Source organism: Zootoca vivipara, chromosome 10 (genome assembly GCF_963506605.1).
Source record: "Zootoca vivipara chromosome 10, rZooViv1.1, whole genome shotgun sequence".
In the NCBI taxonomy this organism is placed as follows: Eukaryota; Metazoa; Chordata; class Lepidosauria; order Squamata; family Lacertidae; genus Zootoca; species Zootoca vivipara.
In genome coordinates this window covers 69664728-69681181 of record NC_083285.1, presented here as the reverse complement: position 1 = coordinate 69681181, position 16454 = coordinate 69664728, and the positions used below count along the sequence as shown (strand labels likewise).

Here is a 16454-nt window from a genome sequence, read left to right as displayed (position 1 = left end):
TCTCCTTTTCCGTCTTGCAATTAGGCTTAGGGGCGGGGAATCTCCCATTAAATTACAGAATTTTAAGTTTTCTTCAGAATGCGTAGGAGGCAGGGATAAGTTCTAGTGAAGAAGCAGTGTTTGGAGATCATGTGGGGGGGGAGGGGGGACAGAGTTTGGTGGAAAAACCAGTCACACACACACCCACCCACACACCCACCCACACACCCATCTTGCATGCTTGAGTACAGCAACTCCAGGGCATAAACTAAGTATCAGCGGGGAAGGGGCCACATGCAGAGCAATTCCCATGCAGAGGTCAAAACAACAACAACAACAACAACACAACACACACACAGGCAGCAGGACTTCTTCAGTAATAGTTTACTGAGGGCTCAAAGCATACAGTTCTCAGTGAGGCACAAAGCTTAGCTCCTGAGAGCAAATCCAGTTTCAGCAGTAAAAAAATACACCCACAGTATATCTAAGTCAGGCACACAAACCGGCAGAAGGGAGCAAGGGAGGAAAGAGGATGGAACAACACAGGGCAATGGAGGTGTGTGTTTCTCTTCCTGTCACCTGGGAGGGAAGTCAGCAACTCGGCATCTGCAGGGGCCTCACTTATCGTGATGTGGTCTAGAAACTGGTATTGGGCGAGATATAAATATATGGGCCAGCCCTAATCCTCACTCCCCACCAGGAACTCAGATTTTCCCTCTCTATCAAAAGGTATCTTACATCTAAAATTATACTCCCTATTGTGAGACATTGCCTTCAATATTTCATTACCGTTCAGTTTTACATATAAACACAAGAACTTCACATACACATCATGCTTTTAAGAATGATTTCCTGCTGAGTTCATACCTGTGAAGAAAAGAGGGGACTCTGAGAGGAACACGTCCCACATTCCATACATCTAAATGGGTTCTCCCCTGTGAGAGTCCCAAGATGTTTCTTAAACACTCAATTATAACAAAAGCACTTTCTGCAAATCTTTCCATTTAAACTGCTTCTCCTCTTGAGTTGTTGATGGGTTTGTATGGTTAAACTCTTAAAGTTCTTCCTGCTCATGAGTCTGTTGATATAGGACTTCCACTAGAACTGACCCTCTATCTACTTTGCTGACATTTATATGGTTTGTCTCTTGTGTAAGTTTGTAGATGTAAATAAAGGGTCCCACTCTGACTGAAGTTCCTTCCACATGCCATACATTTATATGGTTTCTTCCCTGTGTGTCTGCTGATGTCTTCTAAGATTTCTACTGTGACTGAAACTCCCTCCACACTCCATACATTTATATGGTTTTTCACCTGTGTGAGTCCATTGATGGCTTCTAAGGGACTCATTTAAACTGAAGCTCTTTCCGCACTCCATGCATTTAAATGGTTTCTCCCTTGTGTGAGTCTGTAGATGTTTACTAAGGTGTCCACTCTGACAGAAGCTCTTTCCACACTCCATACATTTATATGGTTTCTCTCCTGTGTGAGTCCGTTGATGTTTTCTAAGGTTTCCACCATCACTAAAACTCTTTCCACACTCCATACATTTATATGGTTTTTCACCCGTGTGAGTCCGTTGGTGTCTTCTAAGGGACTCATTTAAACTGAAGCTCTTTCCACACTCCATACATTTAAATGGTTTCTCCCCTGTGTGAATCTGTAGATGTATATTGAGTTGTCCACTGTGACTGAAACTCTGTCCACACTCCATACATTTATATGGTTTCTCTCCTGTGTGAGTCCGTTGGTGTCTTCTAAGGGACTCATTGAAACTGAAGCTCTTTCCGCACTCCATGCATTTAAATGGTTTCTCCCCTGTGTGAATCTGTAGATGTATATTGAGTTGTCTACTCCTACTGAAGTTCTTTCCGCACTCCATGCATTTAAATGGTTTCTCCCTTGTGTGAGTCTGTAGATGTTGTCTAAGGTGTCCACTCTGACAGAAGCTCTTTCCACACTCCATACATTTATATGGTTTCTCTCCTGTGTGAGTCCGTTGATGTTTTCTAAGGTTTCCACCATCATTAAAACTCTTTCCACACTCCATACATTTATATGGTTTCTCTCCTGTGTGAGTCCGTTGATGTGTTTTAAGTCTTGCATTGAAACGGAAGCTTTTTCCGCACTCCATACATTTAAATGGTTTTTCTCCCGTGTGAGTCTGTAGATGAATATTGAGTTGTCCACTCCAACTGAAGCTCTTTCCACACTCCATGCATTTAAAAGGTTTCCCCCCTGTGTGAACCCGTTGGTGTCTTCTAAGGTTTCCATTATCACTAAAGTGCTTTCCACACTCCATACATTTATATAGTTTCTCTCCTGTGTGAGTCCGCTGATGTATATTGAGGTTTCCCCTCTTTCCAGACTCCTTGCATTGGAATCTTTTCTTCCCCATGTGATTCCCCTGATGTGTTCTAAGTGTTCCACTATCAGTTAAACTCTTTCCATTCTCCATAGCTTTAAACGGTTTCTCCCCTTTTTGAGATGTGAGCTATGTGTGCTCATTCAGTGAAGCATATTCCACATTTCACACATTATAATGGTTTTTTCTAGTGAAATGAAAGTTGCTCCCTCCCCTGAAATTCTGACTTGTCTTCTCCATCGCTTTCCTCAGAATGGGCTGAGAAGAAGTCCTGTTTGGGTTTCAAGGAAGGGAACAAAGAAAAAAAGAACACATCAAGCACCATTAGCAACCTCTCTTATTTCGACGTCTCCTACATTCTCCACCCATGTTCCCAGATTTTTAGGAAATGAAGATGCAATGTCATCAAATGATAGTAATGCATCAGCAACCTTTCATAGTCCTCAATCATCGTTAATAAAGCAGCATGATCTTGGAATACAGCCTTTTCAAATCTATTCTTTCCTCACAGGAAAGGCAGCTGCTCTCTGTCCATCAACAGGTCCTCTCTTTCTCCGTTTCATCATTCCTTTGAACATTTCCCATCCTCTGCATCATAATCCTCCATCCACCCCCGTTTCCACCTCTAAATCTTCATGAATCACCTGCACAGTCCCATTGGCCTCAGGAGGTCCATGTGGACCATTCTGTGAGACCCAGGTCTACGTCTTTTCCAGGGACTGTGGTCTGGGTCAGTCAGAGGACTAGAGACAAGGCTTGGCGCTTGGGGTCAGCTGAATGGGTGCTCAGGGAAGCTCCTGTTCTTGGAGATGGACCTCCGTCTACATGCCTCTCATTGCATGGAGAGAGTAGGAGAAGCAGAAGGAGCAGTAGCTGGAGCATGGGAATCCCAGATGGAAACACCCACCCCCATTGTTCTTTATAATAATGATGTGCTGCCTGACCTTGTGCACCTCTTCTGACACAGGACTATCCTAATCTGGCACTGAAAAAGCTGGATATCAAAGGCAAATGGATAACTGTACTTAAGGGAAACTTCAACCTTGAACATGTAGTATTGATTCATTAATGGCCAGAAGTTGTGTTATTTCTGGGGACATGAATTTATTCCTGATCCATCTTAAATATCATAATTATAGGATGCCTTGGGGTGTTAGGGGAGCAGTAGTACCTTTGGTGGCCGACATGTTGGGGGGGGGGTCCCACCCTGCACTGAGCGCTCACCTGTGGCTTCCAGAAGCTGCCAGCATGCAACAGAGGCCAGGATCCAAGCAACGGCTTCAACCGGCCGGCTAAACCAGGTGAGGATAGCTGATGGGTCTCAAATCGTTGGTGGGTTGGGGAATTCTGCTGCAGGTGAAGGCAGGCCCTGGTGGATGGAGATGATGAGAACAACCGTGAATCTCACAGTCAGGAAGGCAGATTCTGTCCATGTTGCAGAGGAAAGTGAAAGGAAGATGGGGCTCGTCAACCGGGGAAGGGACCCCATTGAGAAGGAAAACTCGGATCCTAAACCTCCGCTGCCTCGTGGGTTATCCTCAGGAGAAGAAAAGGCTCTGGAGGAGAACCTCTCTAAGACCGTTGGATGGTGTCCTGCACACCTCCTTCCAGCAACTCCTGCAGCCAAACTGGTGCCAAATATACTGCTCTGCTTTCCTTGGGACCATATCAGCCAGGCTGAGAAGGGGGTCTTGTTCTCTAGGCAGCCCAGGACCCCCAACCCCACTGCCCAGGCTTCCATTGCTGCTAACACAGCAGTTTCGTATGAAGAGATGAGCTCAGACCTGTCTATCAAAGTCTGTCCGATGTTGAATAAGGAAAACAGAAGTGCTATTTTCATCATACGTCACTGTCAAAGTATTCCAAATATTTGTCTTTTGAAGGAAAGACCACCAAGCATCCTATGGTCCCTTCAAAGCTAATGAAAGTATTGTGCCTGGAACTTTTGTGGGCTGCAGGACCAGGAAAGCTTCTGCCACCATTATCCTTCCAATTGGGATTCAGGCCTCATCCTGGAACTGAAACTGTGGATGATTCCCAGATCTTCCTCTCTTTTAAATTGGAACCAGTGAAGGCAGTGAATGCCTTGTTCGCATTTCCAGAGGTGGTTGGAGGATGGATGGCGGCTAACAGATTTAGGTTGAACCCTGACAAGACAGAAGTAACCTTTTGGGGGGGACAGAGGGCGGGCAGGTGGGGGGGACTCCCTGGTCCTGATGGGTTAACTGTGCCCCTAAAGGACCAGGTACTCAGCCTGGGGGTCATTTTGGACTCACAGCTGTCCATGGAGACGCAGGTCAGTTCTGGGTCCAGGGCAGCTGTCTGGTACACAGGCTGAGACCCTACCAGCCTGCAGACTCTCTCCCCCCCCCCCGAGTGGTGCATGCTCTGGTTATCTCCTGCTCAGAGTATTGCCATGTGCTCAACATGGGGCTACCTTTGAAGGTGACTCAAAAACTCCAAATAATGAGGACCTAGGAGCAGCCGCCGGGACCACATATCACTGGTCCTAAAGGATCTTCCCTGGCTCTCAGCGCATTTCTGAGCTTAATTCAAACTCTTGGTGCTGACCTTTAAAGTGTCATGGTTGCATTTTTTCAGGCATAGAAAAGTATTGGTCTCATGTAGAGAGATGATTCCTAGTCTATTGGTTCAAGAAGGTTCTGGTAGTTTTGCTCTGTGATTCAAAGTTGTATTCTCTAACTGGAACATTTTAGCTGATAAGGCAGTTTCCTTTCTGCTGAGAGCAGGTGGTGGGATAAGTGGTTATGAGGTTAAGAATAATAATATTAATAAATTTTAATTGGTACCCCACCCTCCCTGGCCAGAACTGGTTTCAGGGCAGTTGACACTGGCTACAAAGAATAAGAGGAAGAGAAATGCTTTCGAGGTGCAACTTCTATATCAATCCTGAGAGTCTTTCCACGGACTCTGCATCCCTGTTTCTTATGACAGGTGTACATTATCCTCATCCTCAATGAACCCGGCAGTGGGAAAGACACTTAAAGATGGAAACCTGAGAGAGAGGGAAAGGTTTCCGGCTGCTTCCTGGGTGGGATTGCGGAAACAAAGAGCCGCTTCCGGGAAGCTTCCCCTCCCCTCTTCCTCTTGGGATTTCCTCTCCTCTCCAGGGGGACCAATGGTTGGTGTTGAATAGTGGCTAAGAAGGATGAAGACACAGCTCTCAAAACAACCAGTTCTTTATTCTAGCTCTGAGTCCAGGCTGAACAGTAGCTTAGCCAACTGGTTTATATAGTATTCTGTAACTTGCAACAGTAACAAACTTCCCCTAGCTACCCAATCCGTGAACAGCACTCTCAATCCTTCATTTGCATGTTGTGGACATGAGTGAGAATTGCAGTTAACTTAATACATAACAGTTGGACTTGGAAGAACCTAGGAGTCTGGGCAGGGAAGGGGCTTCTGGAGTGGGAAGAGGATGGAGCATGAAGGAAGGAAGGGGTGGGGGGGGCTGACCCCCCCTTTCCAGGGATCCCTCTCTGGTTACCTTGACGGGGAGGCGGATTCCTGGGTGGGAAGGAGAAACCAAGAGGACGGTCGTTCCGGAGCTTCCCCTCGGGCACCACGATGGGGACGTCTCCCTAAAATCTGGTCTTCCGATCTCCCCCCCCCCCACCCATGTTTTCCTTCCCTGCCCCAGGGATGCTCCCCGCCTCACTTCCTCGACCTCCCCTCTCTTTCCCTGTGTCTCCCCTCCGCACCCCTTGTCTCTCCATCCGGAGCCCCCCCCCCAAGACGAGTAGAGAAGGGACGAGGGGGGTCTCCATCCAGGCGTCCCCCGCTCTCGTTAACCCTTTCCTGGCCCGCCTTTCTCCATGCAGAGACCACAGGGTCTCAGGGATTCCTGTGTGGGGGAAACGGGGCAAGGGGGGTCCTCGTGGGGACCCCCTGGGTGGGCGCCCCATGTCCCCCCCCTGCCAAGGCGCCTAAGGGGCCAAGGAAAGCCCCCTTCGCAGCACGCGTGCAGGAATCGACAACATGCAGACGGGAACCACGAATGGCGCTCTGGGGAGCTGGCGGGGGTCTCTGGGTCCTTTCCCCCCCCCCCGCGGCCCCTTTACCTCTTTTCCCTCGTTCCCGATTCTCTTTCCCACGGGGGGGATTTCCCCTGCGTGTACCTCCTCCCCTTTCCGAAAGCGCGCGCCCCTAGAGCTACGGCGCAGAGCAGCAATCCGGTGTAGAAGCTCCACTTCCGGGAGAAGCAGGCAGTTTGGGAGGGGGCTCTCCCCCCCCCCATTCCCGGAACAGAAGCTGGATGGCGAGGAGGAGGAGCAACATATTGGGGAGGGGATTTGGGGTTGAGGGGCGGAGGGAGGGAAAGATGTGCCGGGAGGAGTGGGGAGGAATTTAGTGGGGGGAGAGGAAGGTTTTTGACCTCCCCTCTTCCTTCTGGGGATCAGGAGAACGAGGGAGGGGCTGATCCCAGCAATCCAACTGCAAAGTGCCCCCCCCCACACAATGGTTACGTTGCAAAATCCTTCCTTCCCCCACTCCACGCCATGACCTCAGAATGCTCCATCCATGTTTTAGGTCTTGGTGCTGTTAACACCAGGAAGGGGGGGGGCAGTATTATACCTCGCTGATGGTGCCGTGGGCACTGAAGGAGGCAGAAGTAATCAAAGCCCAAAAGAAAGAGCACTTTCCAGAGGAGAGATGAAAACGAAAGAACCAGCCTGGCCCCCAACGGCTCCCATATCAGCCTTTTATTGGCCAGACCTAGAGTTTGGATTTTAAATTTGATATCCCGCTCTATCACTACCTGAAGGAGTCTCAAAGCGGCTAACATTCTCCTTTCCCTTCCTCCCCCACAACAAACACTCTGTGAGGTGAGTGGGGCTGAGAGACTTCAGAGAAGTGTGACTAGACCAAGGTCACCCAGCAGCTGCATGTGGAGGAGCGGGGAAGCGAACCCGGTTCCCCAGATTACGAGTCTAGCCTACCGCTCTTAACCACTACACCACACTGGCGAGACCTAGAGCTAGGAGTTTGGATAGCCTTTCGGGGCATACAACACCCGGTATCCAAGCCTTCTTCCCTGGTCAGTTCCCCAACTGGTGCCTCCCCTCCCCCTTCCACCCTGCCAGTCAATGACAGCGGCAGCAGCAGCAGCAATAAAATTAGTACAATAACAATATGCACTGTGGTCCTCTAGCTGGAAGAATAACTCCTGGGACAATGGAAAAGTACTATCATCCCCAAACCCCAGAATAAGCAGCAGCTCTGGGGTGCCCCATGGGGTTCATGAGTGAAGATGCCCCGCCCCCAGGAGACTTCCCTGGTACCTGCAGCCCCTCCTTCTCCCTCTTGCAATTAGGCTTAGGGGCGGGGAATCTCCCATTAAATTACAGAATTTTATGTTTTCTTCAGAATGCGTAGGAGGCAGGGATAAGTTCTAGTGAAGAAGCAGTGTTTGGAGATCATGTGGTGGGGGGAGGGGGACAGAGTTTGGTGGAAAAACCAGTCACACACACACACACACACACACACACACACCCATCTTGCATGCTTGAGTACAGCAACTCCAGGGCATAAACTAAGTATCAGCGGGGAAGGGGCCACGTGCAGAGCAATTCCCATGCAGAGGTCAAAACAACAACAACAACAACAACAACAACAACAACACACACACACACACACACACACACACACACAGGCAGCAGGACTTCTTCAGTAATAGTTTACTGAGGGCTCAAAGCATACAGTTCTCATTGCGTCCCCAGTGAGGCACAAAGCTTAGCTCCTGAGAGCAAATCCAGTTTCAGCAGTAAAAAAATATACACCCACAGTATATCTAAGTCAGGCACACAAACCGGCAGAAGGGAGCAAGGGAGGAAAGAGGCTGGAACGACACAGGGCAATGGAGGTGTGTGTTTCGCTTCCTGTCGTCTGGGAGGGAAGTCAGCAACTGGGCATCTTCAGGGGTTTCACGAAGCAAAGTTTTCTGCCGGCTGCTTCCAGGCACATCCCAGAAACACACGCTGTGATTCGTGGTTTATTGCCATATCAATTGTTTTTCAAAGGTTATCGCGATGTGGTCTAGAAACCGGTATGGACGAGCTATTAATATATCGCCCAGCCCTAATCCTCACTCCCCACCAGCAATTCAGATTTTCCCTCTCTATCAAAAGGTATCTTGCATCTAAAATTATACTCCCTATTGTGAGACATTGCCTTAAATATTTCATTACTGTTGTTTTACATATAAACACAAGAACTTCACATACACATCATGCTTTGAAGACTGATTTCCTCCTGAGTTTATTGCTGTGAAGAAAAGAGTGGACCCTGAGAGGAACATGTCCCACATTCCATACATCTAAATGGGTTCTCCCCTGTGAGAGTCCCAAGATGTTTCTTAAACACTCCATTATAACAAAAGCACTTTCTGCAAATCTTTCCATTTAAACTGCTTCTACTCTTCAGTTGTTGATGGGTTTGTATGGTTAAACTATTAAAGTTCTTCCTGCTCATGAGTCTGTTGATACAGGACTTCCACTAGGACTGACCCTCTATCTACTTTCTTGACATTTACATGGTTTGTCTCTTGTGCAAGTTTTTTGACTTAAATCAAGGGCTCCCCTCTGACTGAAGTTCCTTCCACATGCCATACATTTATATGGTTTCTTCCCTGTGTCTGCTGATGTTTTCTAAGATTTCCACTGTGACTGAAACTCTTTCCACACCCCATACATTTATATGGTTTCTCTCCTGTGTGAGTCCGTTGATGTTGTCTAAGGTTTCCATTATCACTAAAACTCTTTCCACACTCCATACATTTATATGGTTTCTCTCCTATGTGAGTCCGTTGGTGTCTTCTAAGGGACTCATTGAAACTGAAGCTCTTTCCACACTCCATGCATTTAAATGGCTTCTCCCCTGTGTGAATCTGTAGATGTCTATTGAGTTGTCTACTCCTACTGAATTTCTTTCCACACTCCATGCATTTATATGGTTTCTCTCCTGTGTGAGTCTGTAAATGTCTATTGAGGTGTCCACTGTACCTGAAACTCTTTCCACACTCCATACATTTATATGGTTTCTCTCCTGTGTGAGTCCGTTGATGTTTTCCAAAGTTTCCATTATCACTAAAACTCTTTCCACACTCCATACATTTATATGGTTTTTCACCCGTGTGAGTCCGTTGATGGCTTCTAAGGTTTGCATTTAAACTGAAGCTCTTTCCACACTCCATGCATTTAAATGGCTTCTCCCCTGTGTGAGTCTCTAGATGTATGTTGAATTGTCCACTGTGACTGAAACTCTTTCCACACTCCATACATTTATATGGTTTCTCTCCTGTGTGATTCCGTTGGTGTCTTCTAAGGCACGCATTTAAACTGAAGCTCTTTCCACACTCCATGCATTTAAATGGTTTCTCCCCTGTGTGAATCTGTAGATGTATATTGAGTTGTACCCTCTTACTGAAGTTCTTTCCACACTCCATACATTTATATGGTTTTTCACCCGTGTGAGTCCGTTGATGGCTTCTAAGGTTTGCATTTAAACTGAAGCGCTTTCCACACTCCATGCACTTAAATGGTTTCTCTCCTGTGTGAGTCCGTTGATGTGTTTTAAGTCTTGCATTGAAATGGAAGCTTTTTCCACACTCCATGCATTCATATGGTTTTTCTCCCATGTGAGTTTGCTGGTGTAATTTAAGGTCTCCACTCTGACTGAAGCTTTTTCCGTACTCCATACATTTAAATGGTTTTTCTCCCGTGTGAGTCTGTAGATGAATATGGAGTTGTCTACTCCAACTGAAGCTCTTTCCACACTCCATGCATTTAAAAGGTTTCTCCCCTGTGTGAACCCGTTGGTGTCTTCTAAGGTTTCCATTATCACTAAAACTCTTTCCGCACTCCATACATTCATATGGTTTCTCTCCTGTGTGAATCCGTTGGTGTCTTCTAAGGTTTGCATTTAAACTGAAGCTCTTTCCACACTCCATACATTCATATGGTTTCTCTCCTGTGTTAGTCCGTTGATGTTGTCTAAGGCTTCCACTATTACTAAAGCTCTTTCCACACTCCATACATTTATATAGTTTTTCACTTGTGTGAGTCCGCTGATGTTTATTGAAGTTTCCCCTCTGATTGAACCTCTTTCCAGACTCCTTGCATTGGAATCCTTTCTTCCCCATGTGATTCCCCTGATGTGTTCTAAGTGTTCCACTATCAGTAAAACTCTTTCCACTCTCCATACCTTTAAATGGTTTCTTTGCTCTTTGAGATAGTTGATGTGAGCTATGTGTGCTCATTCAGTGAGGCATATTCCACATTTCACACATTTTGATGTCTATTCCTAATGAAATGAAAGTTGCTCCCTCCCCCGAAATTCTGACTTGTCTTCTCCATCGCTTTCCGCAGAATGGGCTGAGAAGAAGTCCTGTTTGGGTTTCAAGGAAGAGAACAAAGAAAAAAAGAACACATCAAGCACCATTAGCAACCTCTCTTATTTCGACGTCTCCTACATTCTCCACCCATGTTCCAAGATTTTAGGAAATGAAGATGCAATGTCATCAAATGATAGTAATGCATCAGCAACCTTTCATAGTCCTCAATCATCGTTAATAAAGCAGCATGATCTTGGAATACAGCCTTTTCAAATCTATTCTTTCCTCACAGGAAAGGCAGCTGCTCTCTGTCCATCAACAGGTCCTCTCTTTCTCCGTTTCATCATTCCTTTGAACATTTCCCATCCTCTGCATCATAATCCTCCATCCACCCCCGTTTCCACCTCTAAATCTTCATGAATCACCTGCACAGTCCCATTGGCCTCAGGAGGTCCATGTGGACCATTCTGTGAGACCCAGGTCTACGTCTTTTCCAGGGACTGTGGTCTGGGTCAGTCAGAGGACTAGAGACAAGGCTTGGCGCTTGGGGTCAGCTGAATGGGTGCTCAGGGAAGCTCCTGTTCTTGGAGATGGACCTCCGTCTACATGCCTCTCATTGCATGGAGAGAGTAGGAGAAGCAGAAGGAGCAGTAGTTGGAGCATGGGGATCCCAGATGGAAACACCCACCTCCATTGTTAATTATAATAATGATGTGCTGTCTGACCTTGTGCCCCTCTTCTGACACAGGACTATCCTAATCTGGCACTGAAAAAGCTGGATATCAAAGGCAAATGGATAACTGTACTTAAGGGAAACTTCAACCTTGAACATGTAGTATTTATTCATTAATGGCCAGAAGTTGTGTTATTTCTGGGGACATTAATTTATTCCTGATCCATCTTAAATATCATAATTATAGGATGCCTTGGGGTGTTAGGGGAGCAGAACTCCCTTTGGTGGCCGACATGTTTGGGGGGGGGGGTTCCCACCCTGCACTGAGCGCTCACCTGTGGCTTCCAGAAGCTGCCAGCATGCAACTGGGGCTGTGATCAAAGCAACGGCTTCAACTGGCCGGCTAAACCAGGTGAGGATAGCTGATGGGTCTCCAATCCTTGGTGGGTTGGGGAATTCTGCTGCAGGTGAAGGCAGGCCCTGCTGGATGGAGAGGGTGAGAACAATAGTGAATCCCACTGTCAAGAAGGCAGATTCTGTCCATGTTGCAGAGGAAAGTGAAAGGAAGATGGAGCTCGTCAATTGGGGAAGGGACCCCATTGAGAAGGAAAACTCGGATCCTAAACCTTCGCTGCCTCGTGGGTTATCCTCAGGAGAAGAAAAGGCTCTGGAGGAGAACCTCTCTAAGACCGTTGGATGGTGTCCAGCAACTCCTGCAGCCAAACTGATGCCAAACATACTGACCTGCGTCTCCAAAGAATAAGGGGAACAGAAATGCTTTTGAGGTGCAACTTCTATATCAATCCTGAGAGTCTTTCCACGGACTCTGCACCCCTGTTTCTTATGACAGGTGTACATTATCCTCATCCTCAATGAACCAGGCAGTGGAAAAGACACTTAAAGATGGAAGCCTGAGAGAGAGGGAAAGGCTTCTGGCTGCTTCCTGGGTGGGAGTGCGGAAACAAAGAGCCACTTCAGGGAAGCTTCCCCTCCCCTCTTCCTCTTGGGATTTCCTCTCCTCTCCAGGGGGACCAATGGTTGGTGTAGAATAGTGGCTAAGAAGGATGAAGAAAGACACAGCTCTCAAAACAGCCAGCTCTTTATTCTAGCTCTGAGTCCAGACTGAACAGTAGCTTAGCCAACTGGTTTATATAGTATTCTGTAACTTGCAACAGTAACAAACTTCCCCTAGCTACCCAATCCGTGAACAGCACTCTCAATCCTTCATTTGCATGTTGTGGACCTGAGTGAGAACTGCAGCAAAAGTGGGCAGGGTAAGAATTGCAGTTAACTTAATACATAACAGTTGGACTTGGAAGAACCTATGAGTCTGGGCAGGGAAGGGGCTTCTGGGGTGGGAAGAGGATGGAGCATGCAGGAAGGAAGGGGTAGGGGGCTGGACCCCCCCCCCTTTCCAGGGATCCCTCTCTGGTTACCTTGGTCGTTCCGGAGCTTCCCCTCGGGCTCCACGATTGGGACGTCTCCCTAAAATCTGGTCTTCCGATCTCCCCCCGCCCCATATTTTCCTTCCCTGCCCCATGGATGCTCCCCCCCCCCTTCCTCGCCCTCCCCTCTCTTTCCCTGTGTCTCCCCTCCGCGCCCCTTGTCTCTCCATCCGGAGCCCCCCCCCCAAAGACGAGTAGAGAAGGGACGAGGGGGGTCTCTATCCAGGCGTCCCCCGCTCCCGTTAACCCTTTCCTGGCCCGCCTTTCTCCATGCAGAGACCACAGTGTCTCAGGGATCTGTGCGTGGGGGAAACGGGGCAAGGGGGGTCCTCGTGGGGACCCCCTGGGTGGGCGCCCCATGTCCCCCCCCTGCCAAGGCGCCTAAGGGGCCAAGGAAAGCTCCCTTCGCAGCACGCGTGCAGGGATCGACAACATGCAGACGGGAACCACGAATGGCGCTCTGGGGAGCTGGCGGGGGTCTCTGGGTCCTTCCCCCCCCCGCGGCCCCTTTACCTCTTTCCCCTCGTTCCCGATTCTCTTTCCCACGGGGGGGGATTTCCCCTGCGTGTACCACCTCTCCTTCCCGAAAGCGCGCGCCCCTAGAGCTACGGCGCAGAGCAGCCATCCGCTGTAGAAGCTCCACTTCCGGGAGAAGCAGGCAGTTTGGGAGGGGGCTCTCCCCCCCCCATTCCCGGAACAGAAGCTGGATGGCGAGGAGGAGGAGCAACATATTGGGGAGGGGATTTGAGGTTGAGGGGGCGGAGGGAGGGAAAGATGTGCCGGGAGGAGTGGGGAGGAATTTAGTGGGGGGAGAGGAAGGTTTCCCCACTCCCCTCTTCCTTCTGGGGATCAGGAGAACGAGGGAGGGGCTGATCCCAGCAATCCAACCGCAAAGTGCCCCCCCCCACAATGGTTACGTTGCAAAATCCTTCCTTCCCCCACTCCAGGCCATGACCTCAGAATGCTCCATCCATGTTTTAGGTCTTGGTGCTGTTAACACCAGGAATGGGGGGCAGAATTGTACCTCGCTTGGTGCAGTGGGCACTGAAGGCTGACAACTCAAGTAGGAGGCATAATGGGGGGGGCACACTCATAGGAGGAATGGACTCCATTACAAGGCATGGTGAATAATTTCTGGCAAATTCAAACGCAAATACAGTGGAGGGATGAACCCCAAATGACTGAGAACTCCCTGCAAACAGCCCCCCTCCCCCCGGGCTCAAAGGACCTGGACCTAACCAACCAGATCTTTCGAAGTGTGACAAAACACCCTGGATGTTGGGAGCAGTTTCCATACGCCGACTCCTGGGTAGCGGTCCTGAGAGAGAGCCCTACATGGCTACAGAAGTTCAAAGGAAAGTATGTTGATGGTGCCGTGGGCACTGAAGGAGGCAGAAGTAATCAAAGCCCAAAAGAAAGAGCACTTTCCCAGAGGAGAGGTGAAAAAGAAAGAACCAGCCTGGCCCCCAACGGCTCCCGTATCAGCCTTTTATTGGCCAGACCTAGAGTTTGGATTTTAGATTTGATATCCCGCTTTATCACTACCCGAAGGAGTCTCAAAGCGGCTAACATTCTCCTTTCCCTTCCTCCTCCACAACAAACACTCTGTGAGGTGAGTGAGCCTGAGAGACTTCAGAGAAGTGTGACTAGCCCAAGGTCACCCAGCAGCTGCATGTGGAGGAGCGGAGACGTGAACCCGGTTCCCCAGATTACGAGTCTAGTCTACCCCTCTTAACCACTACACCACACTGGCTAGACCTAGAGCTAAGAGTTTGGATAGCCTTTGGGGGCATACAACACCCGGGATCCAAGCCCTCTTCCCTTGTCAGTTCCCCAGCTGGTGCCTCCCCCCACCTTCCACCCTGCCAGTCCATGACAGCAGCAGCAGCAGCAGCAATAGCTCTGGGGTGCCCCATGGGGTACATGAGTGAAGATGGACCCACCAGGAGACTTCCCTGGTACCTGCAGCCCCTCCTTCCCCCTCTTGGAATTAGGCTTAGGGGCGGGGAATCTCCCATTAAATTACAGAATTTTAAGTTTTCTTCAGAATGCGTAGGAGGCAGGGACAAGTTCTAGTGAAGAAGCAGTGTTTGGAGATCATGTGGTGGGGAGAGGGGGGACAGAGTTTGGTGGAAAAACCAGTCACACGCACGCACACACACACACACACACACACACCCATCTTGCATGCTTGAGTACAGCAACTCCAGGGCATAAACTAAGTATCAGCGGGGAAGGGGCCACGTGCAGAACAATTCCCATGCAGAGGTCAAAACAACAACAACAACAACAACACACACACACACACACACTGGAAGCAGGACTTCTTCATTTATAGTTTACTGAGGGTTCAAAGCCTACAGTTCTCAGTGGGTCCCCAGTGAGGCACAAAATTTAGCTCCTGAGAGCAAATCCAGTTTCAGTAGTAAAAAAATACGCCCACAGTATATCTAAGTCCGGCACACAAACCGGCAGAAGGGAGCAAGGGAGGAAAGAGGCTGGAACGACACAGGGCAATGGAGGTGTGTGTTTCTCTTCCTGTCACCTGGGAGGGAAGTCAGCAACTGGGAATGTGCAGGGGCTTCACGAAGCAAAGTTTTCTGCCGGCTGCTTCCAGGTACATCCTAGAAACACACACTGTGATTCGTGGTTTATTGCCATATCAATTGTTTTTCAAAGGTTATCGTGATGTGGTCTAGAAACCGGTAGGGACGAGCTATTAATATATCGCCCAGCCCTAATCCTCACTCCCCACCAGCAATTCAGATTTTCCCTCTCTATCAAAAGGTATCTTACATCTAAAATTATACTCCCTATTGTGAGACATTGCCTTCAATATTTCATTACTGTTCAGTTTTACATATAAACACAAGAACTTCAAATACACATCATGCTTTTAAGACTGATTTCCTGCTGAGTTCATTGCTGTGAAGAAAAGAGTGGATTCTGAGAGGAACATGTCCCACATCCTATATAATAATGTCCAAGTTGTCCCTGCGTCCAGTTGTCCCGTGTGTCCCTGGGGTACTGCGCATGTACCCCAGGGATACAGGGATTGGACCAGAGACTTGGAACGCAGGCGCGCGCTCTCTCCCCCCAACCCTTCTGCCTACCGTTTGCGGTCGCCAACCACTCGCTTCTAAGCAGCAGTGCGAGAAGGAGGAGGCTGCGGGATAGACCCGTGCGCTTCTCTCTCTCTCTCTCTCTCTCTCTCTCTCTCTCGCGCACACACACACACAAACCGCCCGCCCGTCGCCACAGCAAACCACCTCAGGCAGTCACTGGAGGGAAACGCAGCCGCAACTTTCCCCTCTCACGGCTGCTGCTTTTTCCCTTCGCGCGCGCTCGCGCTCTCTCTCTCTTACACACACACAGCTGAGCAGGACACGCTCCTGGCCCGCCACAGCCCACCCACCCCCCGTCCCGACACAGCCGTCTCTAATACCGCGCAGGGAGGAGGGAAAGGGAAACTACAACGCCCACAAAGCCGAGCGAGCGAACGAGAGCCTCGATTCCTCCGTCCAGACAGGCCGCGTTTGAGGGGAAATTAAAGCATTTGGGGCGAAGGGGAGAGAAAGCCGTCTGCGTCTGCCCCTCTCTCGGCTGTGCTTTTATTTTATTTTTATTTTTTATGGAGGCT

At 48.9% G+C, this 16454-nt stretch overlaps 2 protein-coding genes across 4 annotated transcripts in view; both read right to left on the bottom strand.

Moving 5' to 3' along the window:
• Nucleotides 1-348: 348 nt before the first annotated feature.
• Nucleotides 349-6649, bottom strand: LOC132592720 (zinc finger and SCAN domain-containing protein 2-like). 2 transcript variants are annotated; one of them, XM_060279304.1, is made up of 3 exons: nucleotides 6426-6649; nucleotides 3568-3712; nucleotides 349-2614 (listed from the first exon to the last, which is right to left on the bottom strand). In XM_060279304.1, exon 3 carries the CDS (start codon nucleotides 2434-2436, stop codon nucleotides 1195-1197), a length of 1242 nt encoding a protein of 413 aa, XP_060135287.1. In that variant the 5' UTR covers nucleotides 2437-2614; nucleotides 3568-3712; nucleotides 6426-6649; the 3' UTR covers nucleotides 349-1194. The 2 variants fall into 2 exon arrangements, with proteins under 2 accessions (XP_060135287.1, XP_060135288.1); XM_060279305.1 differs by lacking the exon at nucleotides 6426-6649 and adding an exon at nucleotides 5852-5949.
• A 1378-nt stretch (nucleotides 6650-8027) lies between these two features.
• LOC132592719 (zinc finger protein 420-like) overlaps nucleotides 8028-16454 on the bottom strand; it is a 37735-nt gene continuing 29308 nt past the window's right edge. The window contains exons 1-3 of one of the 2 annotated variants that reach the window (XM_060279302.1): nucleotides 13328-13550; nucleotides 11705-11852; nucleotides 8028-10749 (exon numbers count right to left, since the gene is read on the bottom strand). In XM_060279302.1, coding sequence (XP_060135285.1) covers nucleotides 8927-10621 — 1695 coding nt within the window. In that variant the 5' untranslated portion in view covers nucleotides 10622-10749; nucleotides 11705-11852; nucleotides 13328-13550 and the 3' untranslated portion in view covers nucleotides 8028-8926. Of the gene's footprint in view, nucleotides 10750-11704; nucleotides 11853-13327; nucleotides 13551-16454 lie in introns of those variants that run through there. The other variant, XM_060279303.1, reaches the window with a different exon arrangement.

What these genes read in the sequence shown, in the direction of transcription:
- LOC132592720 (XM_060279304.1), bottom strand. Translation starts at nt 2,436, where the DNA reads ATGGAGAATGGAAAGAGTTTAACTGATAGTGGAACACTTAGAACACAT.